The 21,438-nt window shown below is 49.0% G+C and overlaps 1 protein-coding gene and 1 long non-coding RNA gene across 2 annotated transcripts in view; one reads left to right on the top strand and one right to left on the bottom strand.

Moving 5' to 3' along the window:
• The window catches only part of CCDC13 (coiled-coil domain containing 13), a 68,642-nt gene that overhangs the window by 18,471 nt on the left and 28,733 nt on the right, over positions 1-21,438 (bottom strand). The window contains exons 8-14 of the mRNA XM_054483342.2: positions 20,443-20,547; positions 17,529-17,690; positions 14,314-14,490; positions 10,400-10,606; positions 8,167-8,306; positions 7,585-7,668; positions 5,138-5,260 (exon numbers count right to left, since the gene is read on the bottom strand). Coding sequence (XP_054339317.1) covers positions 5,138-5,260; positions 7,585-7,668; positions 8,167-8,306; positions 10,400-10,606; positions 14,314-14,490; positions 17,529-17,690; positions 20,443-20,547 — 998 coding nt within the window. The remainder of the gene's footprint in view (positions 1-5,137; positions 5,261-7,584; positions 7,669-8,166; positions 8,307-10,399; positions 10,607-14,313; positions 14,491-17,528; positions 17,691-20,442; positions 20,548-21,438) is intronic.
• Positions 7,273-21,259, top strand: LOC129034018 (uncharacterized). Its single transcript, XR_008501735.1, has 5 exons — positions 7,273-7,356; positions 15,609-15,721; positions 17,559-17,905; positions 19,460-19,540; positions 20,415-21,259. It is a non-coding gene; the product is annotated as an uncharacterized LOC129034018 (long non-coding RNA).

Raw genomic sequence — 21,438 nt, 5'->3', positions numbered from 1 at the left:
TGTGATACAGATATACTCCCATAAAAATGTAAAGATGCATTTAATGTAAGTCTATAAAAATACAAAAATTAGCCAGGCATGTCGGCATGTGCCTGTGGTCCCAGCTACTCCAGAGGCTGAGGTGGGAGGATCACTGGAGCCCGGGAAGTTGAGGCTGCAGTGAGCTGTGATCACACCACTGCACTCCAGCCTGGGTGACAGAGTGAGACCCTGTCTCAAAAAAAAAAAAAAGAGGACTAAGATAATATCCATCTACAAGTTCAGGAAAGTAGTAAGGAAGCCTGTAGTCTATCAGGGCCTTGGGAAATGGGGAGGAGGGGAGGAAGCACCAATCATGTGAAATTGAAACACAAGGGCAGCATTCATGTGTTCAGGAAATCTAAGCCAATAAATTCACATAAAGTACCAATCAGAGACCACTGAAACCCTAAAAGCTTCACAGAAACAAATGCAGAACACCTCCACAGAAACACTATCATCACCTAAGAACTCCTACAAGAAAGAAAGCCCCACTGAAGATAAGCTCATAAAATCACAAAAATTGAAACCACACAAGGAAATAATTTACTACAAGGGGAGAGCCGACAGATATTACTTAGGATCCTAATTAATGAAGATGGTAGAAAACTCTAAAGGGAATAAGTTCAAAATTATTAAAAGGAGAAAGCAAAATTGTAATGAAAGAACAAATGCTATAAGAGAACAAGAGGGTTTTGTTGTTGTTGTTTTGTTTTTGAGACGGGGGTGTTTTGCCCTTTTTGCCCAGGCTGGAGTAGAATGGTGTGATCTCAGCTCACTGCAACCCCTGCCTCCCGGCTTCAAGCAATTCTGCTTCAGCCTCCCGAGTAGCTGGGATTACAGGTGCCTGCCACCACGCCTGGCTAATTTTTGGATTTTTAGTAGAGATGGGGTTTCACCACGTTGGCAAGGGTGGTCTTAAACTCCTGACCTCAGGTGATTCACCCACCTCGGCCTCCCAAAGTGCTGGGATTACAGGCGTGAGCCACTGTGCCTGGCTGAGAACAGGAGCTTTTACTGAAAAACACAGTTATCAAAATAGGTTTCATGGTAGATGAAGCACAACTGAAGATATTTAGTGACCTACAAGGCTGATTTGAAGAAATCACCCAGAATTCAGCCCAAAATAGTAAGGGTGAAGAGATGTGGAGGAAAGAATAAGAAAGCCTAACATATATTGACTAGGAATTTTAGATTAAAAGAATAGGGAGAGTGAGGAAGAGGCAATATGTGGATAGCAGTCCTTGGGAATATATAAAGTCCTTGGATTGAAAAAGAACACTAACTTCTGAGTAGATAAAATTACATATAACATATTTACTTATATTTACATATGTATACTTTACATATACATATATACAAAAATATACACACATATTTACATGTATATATAAAAATATATATTTACATATATGTAAAGTCACACATATATACATATATAAATATATGGGCATATTACATATATACATATGTGTGTGTGTATATACGTATATTTATATACGTATCACAGTGAAATTTCAAAGCTTCAAAGACAAAGCACAATCTGAAGAAGCAACGGAGAGAAAGGACAAATCTATTAAGGAATGACAATAAAACTGATAGCAGATTTCTTTTTAGCAATAGTAGGTGACAAAAACAATGGGATAGCCTCAAAGTGCTGAGAAAAAATACCCATCTATTTAGAATTCTATGCCCAAATTTCTCTTAAATTCTTATTCAAGACAGGCAAAATAAAGACATTTAAAAATAAACAGGCCAGGCGTGGTGGCTCACGCCTTTAATCCCAGCACTTTGGGAGGCTGAGGCAGGCGGATCACCTGAGGTCAGGAGTTCGAAATCAGCCTGGCCAACATGGTGAAACCCCATCTCTACTAAAAATACAAAAATTAGCTGGGCGTGGTGGAGGGCGCCTGTAATCCCAGCTACTCAGGAGGCTGAGGCACTAGAACCACTTGAACCTGGGAGGTGGAGGTTGCAGTAAGCTGAGATCATGCCACCGCACTCCAGCCTGGGTGACAGAGAGACACTTGGTCTCAAAAACAGAAAAGAAAAATAAATAAATAAATAAAATAAAAATCATCAAATACTCAGAGAGTTTACTATTTGCATGGCCTCACTGAACTAAAGGGCATCTCAGTAAGAAGGAAAGCGAACCTAGAAGGAAGATTGAGATGCAAGAAGTAACAGTGAGTGAAGACATTTTCAAACATGTTGGCAAAAGGAAATGAATATTGACTATTCAATATTCAAGACTTACTTTGGAGGCTTTAATTTCAGGGTTTAAAAAAAGAATGTGGAAGAGAAATATTAGGAAACAGTAACATGAAAGGCACAAACGGAGAAATCAAAGTTAAAACATTCTAAATTTATTATTTTGCTTAAAGTGATAGTAGCAAAACCAACTAACTTTAGATTGCTGAGTTTGATGTTAAAAGTTAAGGCTGACCACTAAAAGAACAGAGATAGAATGTCTAACTTCCAAACTTGTAAAGAAGTAAGAGAAATAAAACTTGATCAGTCCAATATAAGGGAAGAAAGGAGAAAAAAAGGAACAAAGAAAAATCATGGCAAATAGAAAATATTAATTAAAGTGATTAAATATTACCAAAATCAAAATGGATTAAACGATACTGTTCAAACACAGAAATTCCCAGATTGAATTTAAGAACAAAGCCAACTACGTGCTTTTTAAAAAAGAGGCATATTTAGTGACTTTTGTCATGGTGGACTAACCAACTCCTATTGTAAGTAACTAGAAAAATTAATAAAATGTAAGAAAGAACTTGTTTTCAGACAACGGACAACAGGACGACACACACTGGATACAACACTTGAGGAAAGGAAGGACCATGAGCTCGGCTCGCTCATGGTCCTGGCTTTCTGCCTGAGGCACTTTCCACTGCAGTGTGGGGTGGGGGCAGGCACGCAGAGCACCGCAGTCTTGCTGGGATGAGCACACAGGATTAGGGAACTGGGTGGGGGAGGGCAACTGAGGCAGCTGGAAATTGTAGGGCAGAATAGAGGAGAAGGGAAGCTAGGCAGAGAAAGACCCCTTCCCCCTACCCTCCCCCGTGCAAGGCTGGGACAGACTCTGCAGATAAAGAAAGGAGTAGATATTGAGGATCTCTGAGAAAGGAAGGTCCTGTACTTTGGGATAGTTAAAACATTTAGTTTTAATTTAAAATAGTTAATTTGGTTTAATTGGCCAATCATCAGTTTTGAAAGGAATCATCATTTTTGATGATTGGCCAATTTAGTTATAACTAAATGGTTTTAGTTTAAAACATTTAGTTTTAAACCAAATAGATTTGAGGGAATTTGAGTGCAGAAGGTGCCTGGGTTCCCTTTTCTTGTTACAGCCCAGGGACTTAGCAATAACCTCAAGGAAAAAAGGCAACAGGTCTTGGTTGATGGGCCTGGCACAGCCTCACAGAGCCCCAACACCCCAGAATGACACAGAGTAGCAGGAGGAATCCAAGGACCCAAAAAGGGCCAGCATATTCGCAGACAGAGAGTTGCATGTATGTGACTGGGTGTGAGCACCTCTTTACATTTCATACCCCAGGTGCCCTGCTTGCCTCACCCCAATCCCAGCCCTGTGTGGAGAGGCCCTGAAAATGAGATCTCACATGGAGACAGAAGCCACATGAAGGATAACTGAGGCAACCTTGCTGAAGTGCAAGCTGCATGAGACCAGTGAGTGACCCCAGCTGACGTTATGTGGGGCACAACTACCCAGCCAAGCCACAGAATCCTGAGAAAGCACAAACCATTGTGTTTGAAGCCACTAGGTTTGGGATAGTTTGTTATGCAGCAATAGCTAACTGAGTCACCTTTTTCACACACTCCCAAACTCGGATGTAACTCAAGAGAAATGAGAGAGAAAGCCTGCATTGAGTATGTTTCTACTATTTGATAGGCTAAAGACTTGTACTATCCATTACATTCCAATTATAGAAAAAGAATCAATGTTGCTTTTCTCATATACTTGAGTATGTCTGAAATTCACATCTTCTCTATGTACTATGTGAAAGCAAAGCTGACTACTCACTATTTAGGTAGCAGGCATCCTTTGTTTTGTCCTTCCCTGCACCCCTAGCTCCTTCTTTTGCTATCAGTACCCCCATTTTCCCTTTGGCAAACTACCCTTCCTGCATTCTGTGAGCACCCGGAGGAACTTCAGTCAGAGTGCCCTCACATGTGGGGTGGACATGGGCACAGCACTGGCCAGTTCAACCTTCTCTCCCAGAACACATGGGCACAAGAGCTAAAAGCCATTTGGCCGTGCCATTTCAGTGGCCCAGGGAACTGCCCAGGGTTTCCTGCTACCCAAGATGCCTGCACCTTCTCAGGCTCCTCTCCTGCTCTCTGCATTGGAGTCTGCCAGTACCTTCCAAAAATCTGCCTTTCACTGAATTCAGCCAGAATTGCTTTCCATTGTCTGTCATCAAAGAGCCCTGACTGATACATGATATGGCCTGTTAGGGCAGAAACTCAGTGGTGTGCTTAATATTTTCAGTGTGGAGGTCACATGGTTGAGCCATGTGTTGGCCTGGACACCTGCAATTCTTGCCAAAAGGATCATTTGAGCGAGGAGCACTGATTTATCTGAACGGAAGTCTGTCAACAACCCTTTAGAGAAAACCATACCTCCTGGTCCAGTGCCCCAGGCCTCGTGCTTCCCTCCCTGCCTCCCCAGCTATCAGCACCTCTCTTGTTCTTTGCGATTCCAGATGTCAGTCTAGCTTGTGTTTTCTTCCCACCAAACCCTCCAGCAGCACCAAGCACAGTGCCAGGCTCATCACAGATTTTAATTATTGATGGATTGATTTGACTGATTTACTTCTGGGTGTCTCTCCCCCGAGACTCCCAGCAATGTCCACATGCCATACAACAGTCCCATTGGGTGCATGTAGAATGGGGCTGTTCCTAAGGGCAAAACACAGTGTGATGACAGGGCCCTAAGGTTGTGGGGCACATGAGTTGTGGCTAGGAATGCCCTGGACCAACACTGGGAGCCGAGCTCTCAGGTGAGGGGGACCCAGTCATAAATGAGGCCTGGCCCCAGTCCCCACCCCATGCAGGCCTATGGGAGAGATCCCTGGGTGCCATGTGTTACCGTTTCTGCAGGACAGTGACAAACTCGGTGAGCCGGTCACGCTCCACCTCGGCAGCCTGCCAGAGGGCCTTGATCTCTGTCACTTGTGCCTGCCAGCCTTTTTGTTCTGGGGAGTCCGAGAACCTGGGACCAGGGTGGAGGGCAGAGGGCAGAGGTCATCCGAGGCCTAGAAATAACACCCCTGTGATGGTTGGAGGGACTAGAAAGACATTCAGGGCGAATGTCAGCCAGAGCAAAGGAAGCAAACCCAGTCCCTCTAGGTCCTCCCCTGCTGGCTTCTTTGCCCACCATTCCTGGTCCTGCTGAAGTCCCTAGGCTCCAAAGCTGAACCTACCTACCAGAACTAGAGTTACACTGGTACCTCTGTCCATCCAAGCCCTGTGGGGGCCTGGAATTAGTCTGGTGCTGTGGCAGGTGGCTCTTGGGGACCTGGGGTGCCCTGGGTATCTGTGTGGCCTTTGGGGCCTGGCTGCCCTACCCAGTGTCAGGTGTGCCCAGTCTCTGTGTCCCTGCCAGTCTCTCCCAGCCCTCCTGCATCTTCTGGCTTGGTTCCCCAAGCCCAGCCCACTTTCCTGGAGCCTGGGCATTTGGCTTTGTGACTTGTTCAATTTTCTCCAGCCCTAAGCCAACCCATCACTGCTTCCCTCTTACCACTGGGCCTGCCTACCAGCCCCTTACCTGCTGGCTGGAGCCAGGACAGGAGGTAAACTCTGCCCCTCAACTTCAACCCCCCAGAGCCCACATGTGAGTTCCAAGCTGCTCTCCACTGTGCCCCCACTTTTCCCAGTGAGACCCTGAGCTTACTTTTCTAGCAGTACAGGGCATAGGGAAGGCTGCAGAGCTGGGCAGTGTACTGAGAACTGGGCTGGGGCATGTGATCCTGAGGGCTGACTTCTCTGTGGTCTTGCGCAGGTCTCTTCCTCTCTCTTGGCCCCAGTTCCCCCACTAAACATTGAGAGGGGTGGTTGGATGGGCTCCGAGAACTGCAGACCCCTCCTTGACTCCTAAATATGCTCTAAGGCCTTGCTACTACAAGTGGTCTCCGAATCGGTAGCTCTGGCATCTCCTAGCAGCTTGTTAGAAATGCAGAATCCCAGGCTCTACCCCAGACCTGCTGAATCAGAACCCGCACTTGACCTGGCTGATCCGCAGGGGCTCTGTGTGTGCACTGCAGTTTGGAAAGCCCCATTCATCTCCCCAGTTCTATAATGTGGGAAAAGGAGGAGCAGGAGCAAAGGGCCGATTCTTCACTCTGCCCTCCTCCCAGGCACCCCACCAGAGTCACCTGAAGGGAATGGGTTCAAACCATGCCAGTCTGAATAGACATACTCTCTGGGATCACTCTGCCCTGTGAATTCCTGTCCTGTCACCTGTGGGAGGGGACTGTAAGCTCCATGAGGGTAGGGCCCACACATGGTTGAGTTCAGTAAGTATTTGTGTGTTGTGGAAGAAACAAGCCTGGGAACCAGCAGTCTGGGCAGCCAAGGCACACAGCAGCTCCTGTATTTCTGTGTGGCGCAGAGGTCACAGCCACACCGGCCTGGAAGGGACTCTAAGGGGTCATCTTGTCCATCTTCCTGCTCTCATTACTGTGACTAAAACCTCAGAGAGGCAGAGCCTCCCCATTCTCCCTGTGCTGTGACAAGACCTCCCACCCTCAGGAGTGTGGCACATGCCTTGTGGCTCAGTGTCAGCCCACTCTCCCCAAGTGCCTTTGTGACCCCAGCCTGATGGGTGGGGCAGCTTTGGCCCACAGACCCTATGCTGCCAAGTGTCAGCAGCATGCTGTCCCCCACTTTTCGGGGATAGCAGCCCAGAGAAGGACCAGTTTGCCTGGAGCCACAGAGATGAGGGACTGGGGCCACTTGGAGGCTTTGCCTGGAACCTGAGCTGACCTGCCTGAGGGGTCAGGGCGGGGAGTGCTGACAGCAGGAGCATGGCTCCAGTGGACAGTGGGCAGGGCTCAGGACAGGGCTTAGAGGCAGGACAATGCTGTCCTTTGTCTATGGGCTGGCAGTAGGAACAAAGGGCCCATTTACACCCTCTGGCTTGATTCTATCAACAAAGAGGGGACCCGAGGGCTGAGGGGATATCAGTGGGAACCCATATCATGTGAAATTCTCCCCTTAGAGGCTGATTCTCAATGAGCAAGAGAAGGTGAGGGAAGGTGCTAGAAGCCAGGCCCAGGAAGGTTCCTCAGGTTAATTCTCGGGTAGCAGGTAAGAACCCTAGCCTGGGAGTCAGAGGCCAAGATTCTAGTTCTGAAGCTGCTTACTCTATCATCTTGGACAGGACTTCCCTGATCCTCCCTGTCTTTATGTAACCTTGGAAGAGTCCCTGGACTTTGCCTGGCCTCAGTTTCCCCTCCTTTTAATGGGATGGCAATACTGGTTGAGCAATCAAGAATGGGAAAAAACTGTGAGAGTCCGGGGGTCGGGGGTCCATACCTAGGTGAGGTCCTGTGGGGACTGGGCAGGGAAGGCCTCGTGAGAGCAGATTCCACCAGTGTGTGGCCCAGGCTGGTCACAGAGCTGTGTAAAGGCGGAAGGGGCCCATCAGCCTGGGAAGGCAGACCAGGCCCTGCTGGTCCTCACCTCTGCATGTGAGGTGGAGCAGTGGCCAGCGGGGTCCAGGAAACCCTTGCAGCAGTCCTGTGGATTTGCTGCCCTTCTTTCCAGAACTCTTGTTTGCTCAAAATGAGACAGAACAGGAGACACTAGAGCCTTGAACAACCCAACACGGATCTGTTTGAGGGCGCCAGGGGCAGAAAACTTTTGAGGCCAGTTCAGAGAGGCTCTTACAGAGAGCTGCAACCAGCAAGCTCTTGAAGTGATAAAATCTGGGCCTAACCGGCTCATTTCTGCAGATGCAGAGTTAATGTCATAGGAGAGGCCCACGTACTGGAAGAACAACAACATAGTCATCTTAAAATTGCACCCGTGGCTTCCCATCAGAGGTAGCAAGAAACAACCTTTCTTCTGAATAATTAATGTTCACTTTCCAACCCCTCCCTCCCATTGTTTTCTTACCGAGAAGATCCAAGCCTGCCAACATGATCGCCTGCTGAGGCCGGGGACTTGGTCAGGCCTGGGTCCTCCAGGAACTGGGTATAGGCAGGGCTGACCTCGTGACCACTGGACCCCTCACTCACTCCTTTATTCTGAAGATACTGTAGGAACAGATGTGGGTTCCATCCTCAGGGCTTTGGCTCAGAGGCCTAGAGAAGGCAGGAGGGGACCTTGGCTTGATTTCGGGGCTTTCAGAGGATATGAAAGAGGCTTCTTTTCAGGAGTGAAAAGCGAGGCCTGTTTGGTGAAGGCACTACTTGCATGATAATGACATCTAATAATGCCTCTCTTCAGAAGGAAAGCTACATGGTGTGAGGACGGTGACTGGGCCAGGAAGCTGTTCTACATTCAGGTTCCAGAGGGAGGTGCATGGCCCCGCATGTGGGACAGGTCAGAGACTGACGTCTCTGAGTGGGTCCACTTCTCCAGGCGGCCCCACCCACATGTGGCTGAACACCAGGTGTGACTTGAGGCAAGCTGCCTTCCTCAGCTGGAACACCTGGACCTTCCAGACACCCGCAGCCAGAGAGGCTGGCAGGGACTCAGTGAGGGCAGGCAGCCTTGGGTGGAGGCTAAGCCTGCCAGGCCCCCACCCCTCCCTCAACCCCTTCCTCTTCTGGATACCTGCTGGGGCTGGACTGGAAAGGAACATTAGAGGACCCCCAGCAGGAGGTCAGGCCACCACAGTGGACAACTGGTGTAAGCCCCTAACAACCTGGCTTGTCCCCCAGCCCCACCCATTTTGAGAAAACTCGAAACGTGTGCCGACTTAAGTCTGGTGGGTAATGCTTGGCCCCCATTCAGCTGGTGACCTCGGAGGTAGGAACGGTCTTCTCCTTTGCGCCTGGAGAAAGGACAGTGGTGGTGAGGTGAAGATGCTGGAATGTTTCTGTGTACCCCTTCAGACTTCCCTCCCCAGTGAGCCAGGATGGGGAGCAGGGTGAGTCCCCACTCACTGCCATATGTGCTCTGTTCCCAGACTTCCTCGTGCCCCCAGGCTCCCCTTCAGCCTCACAGCACTTTGTCACAGCCAATCCTGGGGCCCCAGGCTACCCTGGCCTGTGGGAATAGAGGCTACAAGACAAACCAGGCTGGTCAGCCAATGCCAGCCTGAGGCAGGGCCGAGGGGCTCTTGGGCTCTCACCTCTGAACAAACCACAGATCCCCAGAAACAAAGAGCAGGGCTGCTTTGCAACATGCCTTTGGCTGAGCCAGTCAATTTCCCAGTGGGCCAGAGGCTGCAAGGTTCCTTTGTCACTGGGAGACCTGCATGCCTGTCAGGAAATTCTCCCCAAGGCCACCACCCAGCCCCACCACCACCCCAGGGAGGTGAAAGTGCCTGACTCCTAGCAGCCCCAAGCTGTGCCCTCAACACACCTTCCAAGACAAAATATCTTTACAAGCTCATGCCTTAGACAAGCATTTATTGAGCATCTACTGTGTGCTTGCTCCAGTGCCAGGCACTGAGGCACCACGGTCTGTGCTCCCTCACAGAGAGTGCAGGGGAGAAAACAGGAAAATGACTACACAGTGTGAGAGAAGTTTGGTTTGGGGGTGCACAGGGAGTTAGGAGAGTGCCTAGAAGGGGCACACAACACAGAACACGGGTCCCGGGGCTTCCTGGAGGAGCTCCTGACTAGGTAAGACCTAAAGGCTGAGGGGCAGCTGGCCAGACTGAGGCCGTGGGGGAGGAGGGGAGGGAGTGCGGAGCAAGCAGGGCTATGTGAGGAGCTGAGTGGTGCCTGGGTAGCAGAGTGTGGGGAAAGGGGAGGGGTGAAGAGAAGATCCAGGAGGGGTGGCAGCAAGAGTTAGTCACGCGGTGCCTGGAAGCTGAATGAAGTGTGGCTTTCCTTCTCTCATCCTGCTGCTGGAGCCAGTGCCACCATCTTGAATCCTGAGGATAAGGCCACAGCTGGGGATGGGAGAGGGTAAACTGGAAGGTGCCTGGGTCCTTGAGAACCAGGTGAGGTGGAGGGTGACAGTTAAGCCATGAACAGAGTTTAAGTAGAGCAAGGACACAATCAGGTTTGTGTGCAGAATGGGTTGGGGAGCCAGAGAGACACAGGTGGCCAAAGTGGAGCCAGGAAGGATGAAGTCTGGCCTGAGCTAAGGCAAGTGGAAAGAAGTGGAAGGAGCTGGATGGACTTGCCCAGCTTGAAAATGGGTTCAGGGGCTGTGCCAGTGCCCTACTCACGTGCACATTGAGTTGTCTGATCTCCATCTCCAGCTGCCGCACTTTGGCCTCCCGCTCAGCCACCATGGCCTGCAGCTGGGCGACTAGGCTGTTGCTCTGCTGAGCCTCGCTGTTCAGTTGCTGGTCCAGGTGGTGCTGGGACACTCGCATCTTCTCTTCCTGCAGACTCAGGCTGCCTAGGATTTCCTGTAGCTGCTTCAGCTGGTCCTGGGGGGCCAGGCAGGAGGGCAGGTGGAGTCAGCCATGGCCCTTTGGGCCGGGAAGGACAAGAACAGACTGCCTCCCTCACCCCAAAGCAGCCTGCAGGAACCTAACAGTGGGATCCTGTTCCCTCGAGAGGCAGGAACACCTTCCTTGCCTGCCATCAGGGGATGTCGAACCAGGCAGGTGGGGACCATGCACTTTTCCTGTCCTCAACTTCCTTCTCTGAGTTTGGGGCCAAGAAGATCCAAGGGGCTCTCAGACAACAGAAAGCAGATCAGATGGTGACTCCTCACCCGGTGGGGGAGATATTTAGCTAAAAGGAAAGCCTGATCCCGCTTGGCTGGGAGACTGCCCTTGGAGGCAGTACCTGGACCCCTGCCAGGGATCCATTAGCACCTGACTGAAGCCTCATCCCAAGGAAAAGCCCTCAAGGAGACTCCTGGGCAAAGGCTTCTTGCCTGGGGCCAACAGAAAGGACAATGTCAGTGACTTGGAACAGGTGGGGGCTGTTGTCTTCACCTCAGAGTGGAGGAAACTGAGGCCCAGAAAGCCCAAGGGCATATTGCTGGTGAATAGCATGATGGGCTAGTTTGCAGCTCTCATCATGCCACCTTCAATGACAAAGAATGGTGACATGCAGGGACCTCAGAGGACATCCAGCCCTGCAACTTATTTTTAAAACTGGCTGCTGAGCCTCAGAGAGGGGATGCGACTGGCCTATGGTCACACACTGAGATACTGACAGAGGCAGGCCTAGATTTCAGGTCTTCTGTGCCCCGCCCACCACCCTGTCATGTAAAGTGATCATGATCATGATCATGGGTAGGTGCCTGAGCCAGCACCCCCCAGACACCCCAGCCAAGCCAGACACGATCACCCCCCCGGGCCTGCAGGCACAACTTGGAATCTGACACCAAACTTTGGTGCCTCAGGTCCCACAGAGAAAAGTCCAAGCTGTAGGGTTAGGAAAGCAGTATGGCCTTACTAACCAAGGAAGTGTTTTTGTTGTTGTTGTTGTTTTATACATAAGTTTTATACAACGTGCAGGTTTGATACATAGGTATACATATGCCATGTTGGTTTGCTGCACCCATCAACTCATCATTTACATTAGGTATTTCTCCTAATGCTCTCCCTCCCCCAGCCCCCCACCTGCCGACAGGCCCTGGTGTGTGATGTTCCCCGGCCTGTGTCCAAGTGATCTCATTGTTCAATTCCCACCGAGGAGTGAGAACATGCAGTGTTTGGTTTTCTGTCCTTGTGACAGTTTGCTGAGAATGATGGTTTCCAGCTTCATCTATGTCCCTGCAAAGGACATGAACTCGTCCTTTTTATGGCTGCATATTATTCCATGGTATATATGTGCCACATTTTCTTAATCCAGTCTATCACTGATGGACATTTGGGTTGGTTTCAAGTCTTTGCTATTGTGGATAGTGCCGCAGTAAACATACGTGTGCATGCGTCTTTATAGTAGCATGATTTATAATCCTTTGGGTATATACCCAGTAATGGGATTGCTGGATCAAATGGTATTTCTAGTTCTAGATCCTTGAGGAATTGCCACACGGTCTTCCACAGTGGTTGAACTAGCTGACAGTCCCACCAACAGTGTAAAAGCATTCCTATTTCTCCACATCCTCTCCAGCATCTGTTGTTTCCTGACTTTTTAATGATTGCCATTCTAACTGGTGTGAGATGGTATCTCATTGTGATTTTGATTTGCATTTCTCTGTTGACCAGTGATGATTAGCATTTTTCATGTGTCTGTTGGCTGCATAGATGTCTTCTTTTGAGAAGCGTCTGTTCATATCCTTTGCCCACTTTTTGATGGGGTTGTTTTTTTCTTGTAAATTTGTTTGAGTTCTTTGTAGATTCTGGATATTAGCCCTTTGTCAGATGGGTAGATTGCAAAAATTTTCTCCCATTCTGTAGGTTGCCTGTTCACTCTGATGGTAGTTTCTTTTGCCATGCAGAAGCTCTTTAGTTTAATTAGATCCCATTTGTCTATTTTGGCTTTTGTTGCCATTCCTTTTGGTGTTTTAGTCATGAAGTCCTTGCCCATGCCTGTGTCCTGAATGGTATTGCCTAGCTTTTCTTCTAGGGTTTTTATGGTCTTAGGTCTAAAATTTAAGTCTTTAATCCATCTTGAATTAATTTTTGTACAAGGTGTAAGGAAGGGATCCAGTTTCAGCTTTCTACATATGGCTAGCCAGTTTTCCCAGCACCATTTATTAAACAGGGAATCCTTCCCCCATTTCTTGTTTTGTCAGGTTTGTCAAAGATCAGATGGTTGTAGATGTGTGGTGTTATTTCTGAGGCCTCTGTTCTGTTCCATTTGTCTATATATCTGTTTTGGTACCAGTACCATGCTGTTTTGGTTACTGTAGCCTTGTAGTACAGTTTGAAGTCAGGTACTGTGATCCCTCCGGCTTTGTTCTTTTTGCTTAGGATTGTCTTGGCAATGCGGGCTCTATTTTGATTCCATATGAACTTTAAAGTAGTTTTTTCCAGTTCTCTGAAGGAAGTCATTGGTAGCTTGATGGGGATGGCACTGAATCTATAAATTACTTTGGGCAGTATGGCCATTTTCATGATATTGACTCTTCCTATCCATGAGCATGGAATATTCTTCCATTTGTTTGTGTCCTCTTTTATTTCATTGAGCAGTGGTTTGTAGTTCCCCTTGAAGAGGTTCTTCACATCCCTTTTAAGTTTGATTCCTAGGTATTTTATTCTCTTTGAAGCAATTGTGAATGGGAGTTCACTCATGAGTTGACTCTCTGTTTGTCTGTTATTGGTGTATAGGAATGCTTGGGATTTTTGCACATTGATTTTGTATCCTGAGACTGCTGAAGTTGCTCATCAGCTTAAGGAGATTTGGGGCTGAGAAGATGGGGTTTTCTAAATATACAGTCATGTCATCTGCAAACAGGAACAATTTGACTTCCTCATTTCCCATTTGAATACCCTTTATTTATTTCTCTTGCCTGATTGCCCTGGCCAGAACTTCCAACACTATGTTGAATAGGAATGGTGAGAGAGGGCATCCTTGTCCTGTGCTGGTTTTCAAAGGGAATGCTTCCAGTTTTTGCCCATTCAGTATGATATTGGCTGTGGGTTTGTCATAAATAGCTCTTATTATTTTGAGATACGTTTAATCCAGGAAGTTTTTATAGTCAGGTAAACCTGCTTTGAACTCAGTTGTATGGTCTTAGATGAGTTATCTAATGAATTTGAGTCTTAGTTTCCCCATCTGTGAAGTGCGATTAAAATACATGATCCTGGAAGTTATGTTGGGGACTAAGCATCATAACACGCCCAGAAGAAGAAGGGCTCTGTGCCACCACAGAGATAAGAACTGGTACTGGCTCCTCTTGTCCCTTTCATTCCTTGCTGAAAAATAACCCAGGGTATAATCCCACCTCCTTCCCCCAATACATTTCTGTCTCTTTTGGGGTCCATAGGCCCAGTGCCTTGTGCCTGGTGCTGCTCCATCACAGCCCCCTACCTGCCCTCAGGCAGCCTCCCTGAGCTGCTCCTGTCCCTGGCGCAGGGCTTTGGTGCTGGGGGCCATCTGGACGCAATGGGCTTTGGGGTTACACAGGTGGCATTGAGGGGTGAGTGAGGGCTCACTCTGGCCATGGCTGGGGCCCATCCTTTGGGGAACCACCCCTGGCTCTCGCCCTGCCTGAGTGGTGGGGCCATACCATGAGGGCGTCGATGAGCTCGTCATCATGCCGACCCTTCTCCACCAGGGTTCCCATCTGACTCTTGAGGGTCTTCATCTCACTCGACAGCAGCTTGTTCCGAGACTTCATGCCCTCAAACTTCTTTTTTAGCTCTTCAAGCTCTCTGTGGAGGGCATCCCGCTCACTGGCAAGTTTCTATAATTAGAAAGTGAGGGCATGGGCAGCAGGGCTGTGTGGGACCTTGGCCACATCTGCTCCCTGGCTCCTACTCAACGGCAAGGCCCGGGGCTGGGGGTGGGGTGCTTGTTGAATGCCACAGAGCAAGTCACTAGAGCCAGGGCCCTGACTCCCAGCCCAGGCCTCTCAGGGATATCAGGTGGCCAGCAGCCTCCCACCCTTGCCCTAGCACATGACAGCACTAACGGATGACAGCACTCCCAACCTCAGCCTGAGACACAGGCTTCCTAGCACATGAGAGGAAAGCCGCCGGCCAACTGCGTGTGTCCTCCAGAGAGCACAGCCAGTCCTACCCCTAAGCCCCTCCCCAAGCAGGGGAAAAGAGAAAAGCCATACTTTAGAAAAAGAGTGCTAGGCTAGGTTCCAACTGCAGCACCTTGCACCACCAGGAGCTAGAGTGAGAAAGGAGGGTCTTTTCTCCCACTTCCTCCATGATCATTTGGCACAACCCCTGACAGCACCTTGCTTTGTCAGCTACCAACTGGAAACTCACATGCAGCACACATCTTCGGAGTCTCTCATTCACTCATCCCTTCATTCTCAAGTGTTTCCTGAGGGCCTACTATGGGCTTAGTATTGTTATAGATGCTGGGGGACAGCAAAAAGCAAAACAGTCCTTGTCCTCAAGGAGCTGATAATCCTAATGGAGGAGACAGATAATGTCAAATAGTGACAAACGCTAATTTGAAAGTAGGAAACAGGAATAGCGAGAAGGATATGGTCAGGGAAGGCCTTTCTGAAAAGGTGGCATCTGAGCAGAGACTGAAGGAGATGAGGGGAAGAGCAAAGGCCCTGGGGTAGAAGGTGTGTGGCTGGAGCACAGTGAGTAAAGGGGCAGAGGCTAGATTAGGCAAACCCATAAAGACAAGATGGAGACATTGAGGAGGAGCTTGGGCAGTGGGTGACATCACCTGCTTGATCCTGAGGGTGAATTTTTGCTGGAAAAGTATTTTCATATACTTGATGAAGTGAATTATAGAAATGCAAAACAAGTAAAACATGAATCTATAGGACATGAACCCTTTGCAGGGAGGCAGCCATTACTCACCTGTTGCTCTCCTGCCTACACACTCCAGGCTCTTATGGGTGCCTGGCAGAGGGAATGCATGCAGGAAGCTGTTTCCTTCCACCCGCCATTGCAGCTTATGGTCAGCCCAACTGTTCAACATAATCTGTTCTGCACTAACATGTAAGTTCAAGCTAGGTGCATTTCAAACCCAACATTTCCAAATCTCAACTCCCTTTCTCCTCTTGAACCCACCCTGTCTCCCTTACCCACCCACTATACTCCCTAGAAGTCCTTTATAACTCTTCCTCCTCGTCTTTCTTCCAAGTCCAATCAGTCCTTGAGCCCTAGAAAGTCTGTCCTCACTGTCCCAGGTGTCTGGCCCTTCCATGACAGTCCACTATCTTGGCAAAGATCCTTGGTCATGTCTCCAGGATTACTATTCTGCCTTCCATTCCTCTTCCAACCCATTCCTCCTCTTGCTCCAACCATGTGACCTTTCCCAAATGCACAGCTGACCACCTCCCTCCACAACTTAAAACCCTTTGGTGGGCTGGGCAAATGGCTCACACCTGTAATCCCAGCACTTTGGGAGGCTGAGGCAGGTGGATCACCTGAGGTTAGGAATTCGAGACCAGCCTGACCAACATAGTGAAACCCCGTCTCTACTAAAAATATAAAAATTAGCCGGGCGTGGTGGCAGGTGCCTGTAATCCCAGCTACTTGGGAGGCTGAGGCAGGAGAACCACTTGAACCCCGGAGGCGGAGGTTGCAGTGAGCCAAAATCACACCATTGCACTCCAGCCTGGGCAACAGAGCAAGACTCCATCTAAAAAAAACAAAAACCGTTTGGTGGTTCTCCACAGCCTTCAAGATACAGGCCAAAAGTCCTGGCTGGCATACAAAGCCCAGCAGGCCCTGCCCACCTCTGTGGTCTCACTGTTTCCCTCCTCACAGCTGATGGTCTACAGCGCTGGGAGGTGCCGTGTGGTCATGGTTACAGCATTCCTAACACAGGGCCTAACCCAGAGTTGGTGCTCACAGGCAAAAGTCTCCAGATGAAAAGGCAAGTCCTCACTGTTAGGTAGCTCACTGCCAGGGCCACGACATGGGCCTGTTGTATGGCCTGCCTGCACCTCTTCATGCTGCTTCTGCTACCTTCTTTAAAGTGGCCCCCTACTCCCCACTCTCATTGCAAGTTTGGGGAGGCTAACTCATCCCCTCAAACCTTGGGGCAGGTATCTGAAGCTTGACCAATCAAAACACCCTGTACTCTTGGCCACTGTGATGGGCTCAAGGATGGTCACATAACCCAGGCTAGACCAAAGACACTCAATTCTGGGACTTTGTTGGAATTACTGGGAAAGAGAAACCCTTTGTCTGTGGAGGCTGCACTGGAGGAGAGAAGCTGGGACTACCCAGGGTCCCTGTGGAAGAGAGTGAAGCCAACCCAGGAGAAAGTGCTGAGAGCAAGGCCCCAATCTGCACCTGAAGCTAGGCCACCTCTGGATTGTTCATTTACATGGGCCAATAACTTCTCTTTGTTGCTTAAACCTGGTAGAGTTAGAGTTCTGACACTCCCAATGCAGCAGTGAGATGCGGCCCCTGGTGTTGAGTCTAGCCTGCCCACCTCTTTCATCAGCCTGGAACTTTCCTCCTTTAAGCCCCATCTAACCCTATCATACTTCTGGGGCCGTGACCCTCTCCCTCTCCCTTTTACAATGAGAATTTCAGGTACAGCACCTCCAAAACAGCTAGGATGGGGCCACGAAAAGTTCATTAAATGGGCTCACAGTGAGGTCCCAGTCAGGCAGCTCAGGTTGGTTTGACAGGACATGAGGAACATGCAGAGGTGATCCAGGTCCTCAGGTGTCTCCTGCCTAGAAGGGGTGGCTCAGACTTCTGACCACATGTGCCTCAGAGCCCTTGCAGGCACCATCATGATCTCTCGTTCCCACATGCCCGGCTGACCTCCTCAGGCACACGTTACCTCCAAGCCTTCCTGTTTTTCCCTTTCCAGGCTGCGGATCCTCAGCAGGTTTTTCTCCTGTGCCGACAGCTTCCTTGGGTCTGGATAGACAGACAACTCATCACTGGCTGTTCCCGCAGACTGGCTCCGGGCCTGGCCCAATTGCTTCTCAAGCTCTCGAACCTGAGGATGGTAAAACTCGTCGTTCCACAATGGGTCTGCAGCCAGCCTCTTCTACTCAGAAGTGTGATAGAAGACCCCACGGACTGAAGATGGAACCACCTCTCTAGATGGCTGTGGTAGCCCCATCTGAGGAGGACTAGGGGTGGGGGACGATCTGAGCTGGCATCTTGAGCAACACATTGGAAGACGCCAGGGAAGTTCAGCTTAGAAAAAAGGTGAATGAGAAAAATCACCCTATCTCTGAGGGGCTGTTTGAGGCTGGAAAGCAGACCTGTGGCCCCAGGAACCAGGGAGGGATAGGATGGCAGGTCTCAGTTCAAGAAAGAACTTTCTTATTTATTTATTTATTTTAGAGACAGGGTCTTGCTCTGTTGCCCTGATTGGAGTGCAGTGGTGCAATCATGGCTCACTGTAACCTCTGCCTCCCGGGCTCAAGCAATCCTCCCAGCTCAGCCTCCTAAGCAGCTGGGACCACAGACACAGGCAACTGTGCCTGGATAATTTTATATATATATATATATATTTGGTAGAGACGGGGTTTCACCATGTTGCCCAGGCTGGTCTTGAACTCCTGGGCTCAAGCGATCTGCCCACCTCAGCCTCCCAAAGTGCTGGGCAAGGAGGAACTTTCTAACAGACAGACCACCTAAGACTGGGTGGGCTCCTCGAAAGATGGCAGTCACTTACAGGAGATACTGCAGAGGGGAAGGCAGGGTTTGGAAACAGAGAGACTGGCTCAAAGCCTCACAGACTGTGTGACTGCGCACAGGTAACTCTCTGAATCTCAGTTCCCTCATCTGTAAGATGGGCCTAAGAGTACACCCTGCCTAACACTGTTATGAGGATTCAGTATTGTGAAGTTGTCTGAGCCTGAGAATCCTCCGAGGTTCTTCTTGGACTGACAAATCTTGGTGCTTACTCCAGATCAACAAACTACAGTTCTAGGGGAAGGGACTTGGAATCTGCATTTTAAATACTACAGGTTATTTTTAGGATTAGGTAACTTTGCAAAACCCCAAGATGGTCTAGGTGAAGCTGTCAACACAGCCTGGCACAAGTGGGCCTTCAGCAAGTGGCAGGTAGTTGTCATCCCACAGAACAATGCCCTTATCACCCTTATAACGCTAGGGTAGAAGCAGACAACTCCTAGGGTCCTTCTGACCCTGATTTCCCTGTCAACACAACCAAATGACAAAACAACGTTGGTAAACTCGAGCCAGGAAAGGAAGCACAATTCGCTAGGCTCCCTGACAAAGGGCAGGAACACAGCTTTGAAGGCACCCACCAGTGCCCTCGTGTGGCGCTGTGAGGCAATTCCATTTAATCATTAAAGAACACTGTTACCTTTAAGAATCTGACACACAGGGCCGGGCGTGGTGGCTCATGCCTGTAATCCCAGTACTTTGGGAAGCCGAGGCAGGCAGATCACGAGGTCAGGAGATCGAGACCATCCTGACTAACACAGTGAAACCCTGTCTCTACTAAAAATACAAAAAATTAGCCGGGCGTGGTGGCAGGCGCCTGTAGTCTCAGCTACTCGGGAGGCTGAGGCAGGAGAATGGCATGAACCCGGGAGGCGGAGCTTGCAGTGAGCCGAGATTGCACCACTGCATTCCAGCCTGGGCGATAGAGCGAGACTCCGTCCCCAAAAAAAAAGAATTTGACATATAACTTAATGACAATAAGAAGTAAGTTGTTTTGTGCTTATTATGGTCAGGCACTGTCCTAGGTGCTTTACAAATGTTATTTTATGTTACCCCATTTCACAGGTGTGAAGATGAAGACATAGGAAGATGAAGGGGTTTGCCCAAGGTCAGAGTTGGCAGACCAGTGGCCAAACGTAAACTAAGGTATCTTGAACCCCAAGGCCATGCACTATCATCTATTAGCTTCTTGGAGTTTTTCCCCCTTTATGTTGGCTTCAAGGATCCCATGGGAGACACTGAGGATAAATGCCACTGTGACTCTCAAAGTCCCTGGGAACAAGGGTGATATGCTTGGCAAACAGTGGACATCACACACCTTCTCACATGTTTCTCAGTTTGAAGGGACAAAGGGAAAAGAACCCACACCTAACTTTTATACAGTGCTTCCTCCATGCCAGGCCCTGTGCTGAGCACTTTACAAGTATTGACTCAATTCTCCCAACAATCCTGTGGGGTAGGCATCGTTATTATCCCCGTTATACAGATCAGGAAACTGAGGCACAGAGCTAAAGCAACTTGCTTAAGGTCACACAGCTGGTGAGTGGAGAGCTGGGATTTGAATCTGAGCAGTGTGGCTCCAGAGCCCCTGCTGTTAGCTGCTTTTGGTATGCTCCAAAATATTCAGACAATAAAGAGGGAGACAAGGCTAAGTTTTTATTGGGTAATTAAAACTTTCAAAAGACTACAAGCATCTGGACAAAACTGGAAAAAGCTTACAATTACAACAGTCACGCAAATTTACATAAACTAGGACAAAAAAAAGATGCCTGGAGTAAAATAAATCAAACCAAAGGCGTTGGCATTTGTTAAGCTCCAGTGCCTGGCATGTGGTAAGTGTTATATAAGAGCTTGTTCATTAAATAACAAATTAAAATAAGGCTGGTTGGTGAGAAGGTAAAACAACAGCCCTGCATGAGTGCACTGTGAGACCTAAAGGCCTTTTTTTGGGTACTGTGTGCTTAGGTCTCTAAGGGGGTCAGGGCAGGTCTTTCTGAGGCATTTTAAATCCTTTGTTCAGGCCAGGAGAAGTCTGATGACTCACTCACCTTGCTCTGCAAAACAAGAATTTGTTGAGCCCGACCCCTCCAGGTCCCTGGTGAGGATAGCAGCTGCTGGACATTGACATCTTCCCCAACCTCACTGGCCAAAACCTGAAATAAGGCAGGGCCTTCAGTGTGGCCAAAAGAGAGGGCTCCACCAGACCCTGATGCTGCTGCATATTTAGAAGCATATTCAGAAGCAGCCTTCACCTACACAATCTTCTTCCCATCTCAGAGCATAGCCCTCAAAGGTCAGTTTTCCATGTCCCAAGGGCAGCTCTCCCTGGGAAAGTAGTAAACCCATCATCCCTGGCATTTCTTAGCAATGCTTAGAGCAGCCAAGAAACTGCCAGCAATGCTCAGATAGGGCCCCTTGCTCTTGACATATTCTGGGATAACTGAACCACAAAACTGACCAACTCCTGCTTCCTTAACCCACTCACCTGTCACCTAGTGCTGAGCTAATTCTGGCTATAGGAAGTACATTGCCACAGGACCCTGGCCCTTGTGAAAAGCCACAGACAAGTGGACCTCTGAGTGCAGCAAAAGGTGGGCTACTGAATGTCAGTTGGGGCGCTGTGGTCCAAGAAGAGCCCAGCTTTGCGGTTGTTGAAGTGTAGCACTCAGGCCCAACCTCAAGGCTTTGAGGCAGAAACAATACGCTCCAGTTTGTGACCTGGGCCCCTCTGAAGCCTGTCACAGAAACCCAATCCAGCGTACCAAGTCTCTGGCGCTTGTTTCCACAATAGAACACTGTTTTGGAAATCTTGGCCAGTCTGAGTGGTTCCAGCAGGGAAGACAAATGCCAGAGAATTCGCTATGTAAATAAAAATAAATAACGAACCAGCTGGGCCTGTGTCCCAAGTCTGAGCATTTTCCTTTGAAAGGGTCCTTTAATACACAAGTAACCTATTCGTTTTCTGTTACAGATAGCAGAGCAGAAGGCAGGTGTTAGCAGGCTTTCAAGTTAAGTAAGGGTGACATTAAGGGGAGACCCAGGAT

This window comes from Pongo pygmaeus, chromosome 2 (assembly GCF_028885625.2).
Source record: "Pongo pygmaeus isolate AG05252 chromosome 2, NHGRI_mPonPyg2-v2.0_pri, whole genome shotgun sequence".
In the NCBI taxonomy this organism is placed as follows: domain Eukaryota; kingdom Metazoa; phylum Chordata; class Mammalia; order Primates; family Hominidae; genus Pongo; species Pongo pygmaeus.
This window is presented reverse-complemented; position numbering and strand designations above follow the sequence as displayed.